The sequence below is a fragment of the Pinus tabuliformis genome, chromosome 5_1 (genome assembly GCF_031772625.1).
Source record: "Pinus tabuliformis cultivar Carrire ecotype Pingquan chromosome 5_1, CPIR1, whole genome shotgun sequence".
In the NCBI taxonomy this organism is placed as follows: domain Eukaryota; kingdom Viridiplantae; phylum Streptophyta; class Pinopsida; order Pinales; family Pinaceae; genus Pinus; species Pinus tabuliformis.
This window is the reverse complement of record NC_142305.1, coordinates 561,771,536-561,778,566: the sequence shown is the minus strand read 5'-3', so window position 1 is coordinate 561,778,566 and position 7,031 is coordinate 561,771,536. Positions and strand designations below refer to the sequence as shown.

General features: G+C 32.5%; 1 protein-coding gene across 1 annotated transcript; it reads left to right on the top strand.

Annotated features, from left to right (window-relative positions):
• The first annotated feature begins 2,294 nt into the window (after positions 1 to 2,294).
• Positions 2,295 to 5,019, top strand: LOC149166053 (putative anthocyanidin reductase). The gene is made up of 6 exons (XM_089431272.1): positions 2,295 to 2,498; positions 2,595 to 2,761; positions 2,907 to 3,116; positions 4,097 to 4,262; positions 4,437 to 4,641; positions 4,743 to 5,019. Exons 1-6 carry the CDS (start codon positions 2,369 to 2,371, stop codon positions 4,885 to 4,887), a joined length of 1,023 nt encoding a protein of 340 aa, XP_089287398.1. The 5' UTR covers positions 2,295 to 2,368; the 3' UTR covers positions 4,888 to 5,019.
• Positions 5,020 to 7,031: the final 2,012 nt, after the last annotated feature.

The following is a 7,031-nucleotide window of genomic DNA, read 5'->3' as shown; positions in this document are numbered from 1 at the left end:
TTAAACTAGAAAAGCATGGAAACTACTAGCTAAAGGAACCCACTCCTTTGCCTGTAGATTTTGTTGGATTTTTGGAATAAGTTTGAAGATTTTCCCTCCAAGTCACATGCTCCTGCATCAAGTACTAGTCATTCCCCCATTACTATTGTCATTGTAGCCCTTATTATTATTGTTGTGCCCCTATTGTCCCCATATTATTATTGTTGTGCCCCATATAAGCTCACTATTGTTGTTGTTGTTCCCTTATATTATTATTGTTATGTCAGCTTTGATTATATTGTGACCCCTTAGACTCCTATATATAGAAAAGAGGTTTTGTCATTTGTATCATCAAAGAATTTTTCATTTGTGTAATGTAAAGGAGTTTGCCCCCTCAAAGAGGTTGATTTTTAAGAAATTGATCTTTATTTTCTATCCTTTTGTGAATTGGTTTCATAACAAAAACCCACTATGATAAGCCAAATACCGAATAGAATAATTGATCATGCATGTCGACATTGGAGAAACACAGATCCTTTGTACACATATTGTAGCCAAACACGTCTAAGAAGAAATATTTATTTTATGGTAAATCCTTGTATTATTAAAAGAAATTAATATTATGAAAGAATTTTGATTTGTAAGTATTCAAAACATTTATATCCCCTTTACGTCAATTCTGATTGGTTAGTATTCAAACTTTTATATCATTTTTTACGTTATTTCTAATATATATATATATAGGCAATAATCAGATCAAAATTCATTTATAGCTTTTAAAGCAAGTGTGATCCATCTTATCCTCAGAATGAACCATACTTTCTAATTCAGAATGCAACAAATAAATTTTAATGTGATTATCACCAAACACATATCTTAAAAACTTAATATAAATCACATAAACTTTAATTCAATAATCATATATACTCTTTAATATAAATAACATCCTCGTGATAAATGTTCCACTTAATGCTTAAAAACTTAATATAAATCACATAAACTTTAATTCAATAATCATATATACTCTTTAATATAAATAACATCCTCGTGATAAATGTTCCACTTAATACAACATCACATTTTATAATGAAGAAATCTCATGGAAGACTCAAAACCCATTTGATTAGATTACTTGATAAAATGCGATATTCAACGTGGAAACCATGAAGACACGCCGAAAGCACCAATTTGTTACAAAATAATAAATGGGATAGTTATAATAAACAAAGGGTTTCTATAATGTCTATTATTTTAAATAATGTCCTTATCATGTACACAGCCTTATCTTTTTTTAAAGAATTTCTATTACGTATGTCCTTTTCATTCTATTACCTGTTTTCAAATAGGATTTTTTTAATGTTCTTATCAAGTATTACAACATGTATAAGTTATATTCTCCATCAAAGTGACGAAACCACGCATCTACCATGGATGGATTATTTTATTTCACCGCCCACATGGCATTATTGTTGACAGGTACTTAATTAACCTATATTCTCCAACAAATAATAGATATGAGTAAGGGAAGGAGGCATTTATCATGAATGGATATTATGAACCAAAAACCTTGAAGCATACTGCTCATTAATCCCCTTCCGCCATGAAAGCACTTCAATAATTTTGGAAGCTATGAAATGATTTTTCATTCAAAAGAGTCTCGAGTATCATCTACCAAGTCAATTTCCATACCGTAGCCCTTCATTTGGACCTAAATACATTTGAGTTATAAACATATGGAGTACTAACGATGCTTTTGAAGAAAAAGTCGCAGATGTAATAGATCATGGAAAATGCCAAAGGTTTGACTAGATAACTTTGAATGGCAGGCCGAAAAATGTAAGTTGTGTTTTACTTCGTGAAGAATAGGTACAGGCACAAAGGATGAGTAAGGCTTTTGGGAATAATAAAAGATATTAGATTGGATAGATCGTGGAAAATGCCAAAGGTTTGACTAGATAACTTTGAATGGCAGGCTGAAAAATGCAAGTTTTTTACTTCGTGAAGAATAGGTACAGGCACAAAGGATGGGCAAGGCTTTTGGGAATAATAAAAGATATTAGATTTGATAGATCTGTGAAAATGCTAATTAATGATAGATATTTAGGAATAGAGTTTGTATTCTACTTCTTGTGGATCCGGCATCCATTTAAGTAAAGTCGTTTTAGCCCCACACTGCACCAAGACGTGCTTAGTGATGACGAAATACGTTGAGGGGTTGTTGTGACCAAATGCGGCGAGAAGAAATCAGTGGTTGGAGCAGATTTTGTTGAACTCACTCACTCCTATTTATTTGATTTCAGATTATTCATGAAACCCACACTTGGAAAGGCTATTGGATATTTAAGTTGCACTCAGCCTCTCATTTTGCAACTTGCATCATAGGAGAAAAATGCAAAGCCACGAAGGTGGAGAGGGCATGAAGGTTTGCGTTACAGGAGCAGGAGGGTATATCGGATCATGGCTCGTCAAGAATCTTCTCCAGAGAGGCTACAATGTTAACGCCACCCTCAGAAACCCTAGTACGTAATACGGAGATTCTGCTCGCTCTTATTCATTAATTAATCACTTTGTTTACAGATTAGGTGTGAGCTATTCTCATATTTTTGTGCATGCAGATGACAAGGCAAAAACTGGGCCTCTGCTGTCGCTGCCTGGTGCTGCAGAGAGACTGAAGCTCTTCCAAGCAGATTTAAGCGAAGAGCACGCCTTTGATTCCGCAGTGGAGAGCTGTCAAGGGGTGTTCCACGTGGCCAGTCCTATGGACTTCTCCAAGCCTTCTGAGGTACTGATTATGCATAAATTTCTCTTAACTTCTGATTTGTGAAATATGGAAGGTATTGAAAGGGATTTAGCAAGAGTATACAAATTTTCATTTCTTGTAAAACTTTTGTGAAATTTTCATTTCTTATGAAACTTTTGTGGGACAGGATGATTTTGTTCAGCCTGCTTTGAAAGGGGTATTGAATGTGTTGAAATCCTGCTCGCGTGCTAAATCGGTGAAGCGTGTGGTTTATACTTCGTCAATGGTAGCAGCTTGTCCGCTAAATGAACAAGGGGAACATATTCGTGGCTCCAATCTGGACGGATCAAGATGGACTCCTGTCGATTTCATGCGCGGTAAAGCCAGCCCTACTAGTGTACGTAATTACACTGCGACTAGAATGATCGAATTTTTTTAGTAGAAAAAAAACGCTACCTTTTTATGTCAATAAAAAGTTTTCATTACATATATTCGGGGACATTTTCTATTTTTCAATTTTGGATTAGTCTTTGGAAACAGTAAAATTTTACATCAAAACATTTCAAATTATCTCTTTGAGGTTGACATCTTCTGCTGCACAAAATTGATTATTCAAAAACTGTATTATTAATTTGGTCAAAAACCTTAATATTCCTCATTTTATGGCATAGAAACTATTTCATTCTTGTCACTGTCTGAAGCATAAAAAAGCTTTCATTTTTATATGCTTTTATGAGCAGTTGATAGTGTTGAGAGTAAAAGTAAAATTTACTGGTTTCTATACTTTTTTTTATAGATCAAATTTTATTTCTGGAAAGGACCTTACTAGAGTTTTAATGTGATTCATTTAATTGATTAAAATTGGAGAGTGAATTCATTTTGTCCATTGATCCAATCTATTATGCCTATGGCATCTCTATAAATACATCTCTATAAATTTGTATTTGATTAATTCCTAACAATTTGACCCCTATCAATACTCCCCACAACTTAATAATTTCTGTTCTATTATTAAATACATTCCCATTAAAAAAATAAAACTTATTAGATATAGATAACTACTCCAGAACCACATGCTCTGCTCTCCTAACACAAGCACTATCAAAAAAATCCCACTAATTGCGATAATTTTCTCTGCTTAAATTTCCTTCAAGTGGCAGCCAATTAAATTTAATCCTGGATCTGTTCAGCATAACTCTCACCAGTTACGGATTATCCTAGATTAAAATAATAATAATAATAATAATAATAACAACGTTAAGCATCTTTCATACAGCGCATAACCATAAATCTACGGTCTCTGATCCATATTCTGATACATGAAAACAGTATGTCAAATATGGCATTACTTACGGATCGTGATTATCGTGCGTGCAGTTTTATTACATATCCAAGACATTGGCGGAGAAAACCGCCATTGAGTATGGGTTAAACAGTGGCCAAATGGAGGTTGTGACAATTGGACCGGGTTACGTTTGTGGGCCAACCATCATCTCAAGTCCACTTCCGTCTTCACGTGATGAAATATTAAGCCCCATTACAGGTATGCAATATTTTTGTTATATGTTCGTTAAAATCTTCAGTTCTTTGCACACCAGTAATAGGGAGAAGGCGAATGATAACTCACTTTTGTTTGAGTTGAGGAGAGGGTCTGGCAGATCAATATGTGAAATATTTTAGTTTGAAAAACTAACAACTTCAGTTGAAAATGTTACAGGCAATATTGAGGGGTTGAAGTTGAATGAGTCGTTTCTCGGATCAATACCGTTAGTTCATGTTGAGGATGTGTGTGAGGCCCATATATTTCTGATGGAGCAACCAAAAGTACAAGGTCGACATATTTGCTGTCTTACCCCTCTCACCGTTTCTCAGTTATCGGACTCCATCCATAAACTCTATCCACATTTTACTCCACAATTCAAGTATGTAGACTTCTCCCATCATGTACGGTCTTTTTAGTTATATTTTTATGGATTTATTTTGTTTTTTTTATAAGGTGAGGAAACTTGGTTTATCATGACAGAGGCGACGGTGAAGATGATAATGGTGTTCGTGTTCCTGCTTCTTCGAAGAAACTTTTGGATATGGGGTTTTCATTCAAGCATGACGTGGCAGACACTTTGGATGACACAATCAAATCGGCTCAATCTTATGGACGGCTGAAATAGTTTCGACTCATAGATAGAATTTGTGAATAATATTATTATTTTATATGGTTTTGACTGAGAATTTGTAAAAATATTGTTATTTTTATAGTTTTGACCGAAGAATATTGTTATTTTATAAATATTTTTAAATGGCTCATTAGATTTATATTTTAGAATAAGTTTTAGAATTTCAATTTAATTATTGATAATTATTAAGTGGATGGTAGTTTCTTAACTTTTGTAGAAAATTTTAGAATATTTTTAATAGTAGTAATCACATATTAAAGCTAAAGTTTTATTTCAAAAGTAGTGTATTTTTGGGTATGTTTTAGTAGTAAACTATAATATTGGCCCATGGTTTGTAACAAAACTTATGATATTTATGATTAGAATTTTATTACATATTTTTTAAATGTATATATGCTTAACTCATATATTATTTATTTTTCATAACTAATAATAATAGTGTTAGGGAAAATAAAGTTATAATTTAGTTAATTTTTTATATATTTTTAATCTTCACAATATGAAATGCATCATGAAGTGGTGTTATGATGTCCATCTATATTTACCAATCATTTGATTTATAGAGTTATACAATATATTCGTATTGGTTAGATTTACAAATTTTATTTATAATTTCCTTTACTATTAATTTAGATGTTAATTTTTATTTTTTTAGTGTATTTGTATTATTTTGATTTTTTAACTATATAACTTTTAAGAAAATTAATTAAATTTATTGAAAAAAAAAATTAATTGGAAACCTATTATTATTATTATCCAATTTTAAGGTCACCGTCAAGCCAATCAACAAATTGGTGTATGAGACCTCCTTGTTTACAAATTTAATTTATAATTTCCTTTACTATTAATTTAGATGTTAATTTTTATTTTTTTAGTGTATTTATATTATTTTGATTTTTTTAACAGTATAACTTTTAAGAAAATTAATTTAATCTTTTTTATTTTTATTTTTAAAATGGAAACTTATTATTATTATTAGTATCCAATTTTAAGGTCACAGCCAAGACACACACCAAATTGATGTATGAGACCTCCTTGTTTGTTTGTGGGACAAGCTACAAAGGCATACATACTCTACCCTCTCTGGTTTTGAACCTGTGACCTCTTAGGAGGAAACACATGCTCTTAGCTAGATGACAAATATGTCTAATTATAATTAAAAACATACTTTAATTTAATGATATAATAATATTTTTAAACTCACACAAAATTGATAGGAAAAATGTAGATAACTAGTGTGATTTAATATTATTCACATGATGTACATATAATTACATTTGTGTGAACCTTGGTTTCATATTCCAAAATGTTTTTTGGATTTATATGATTGTAGAAATTCTTTCACACCAATCCTAATGGATTAGGTGTTCATTCCCCTCCTTAATCGAAAGGGGTGTATATGAGTCCAAGAGGGGAGTTGGTGATACAAATTGGATCACTATATTTTTTTCATACATATTTATGCATTCAAAGTGGAAAAAGTGGAAGAATCGGCGCATGGGGCCGTTTTTACGAGTGGGACCCAGTTTGGCAAAATGGGGTCTAAAACCTTCCGGGAGAATTTTGAGGCATCAAATGATGTTATTTTTGTTAAAAAATTGTTACTTTAATGTCACACCTTTTCATGCTATTCTACACACAAAGATCTTTCCAACAATACAATAAACATGTCAATCAGAGAATGTATGCAAAAGTTATGCCACTTAGAAATTGGCCTTCCTCTTTTCACACCTATAATTTGGGAGGATGTGACGTCATCCCCCATTATTCATGGAAAAATGGGCTAGCCACATGATTGTGATGTAAAAAACTCTAGAAGAGTCTACATTGTCACTTTGGTCAAGAGTTGACATTGTCAAACTTTACCATTAGTAGGCTATTGGGTTGTGTTATAACCAGGCTACTAAGAGGAAGAGACATTTCATTCTTTTGAGTGCATTTGTTCCATAGAGAGTGAAAAAAGATAAGAGGGATATGAGGTAGAGCACACAAAGAGGATTTTGCACTGTAGGAGCTAGCAGGCCACAGGTCATACTTCTTTATACCTGCAACCATATTTCGAGACGGAGAAAGAGAGCAGAGCATCGTGAACTTCCAACTGATTTTCCTCCCAAAAGGGTTTCCTAGAGCATATGTTG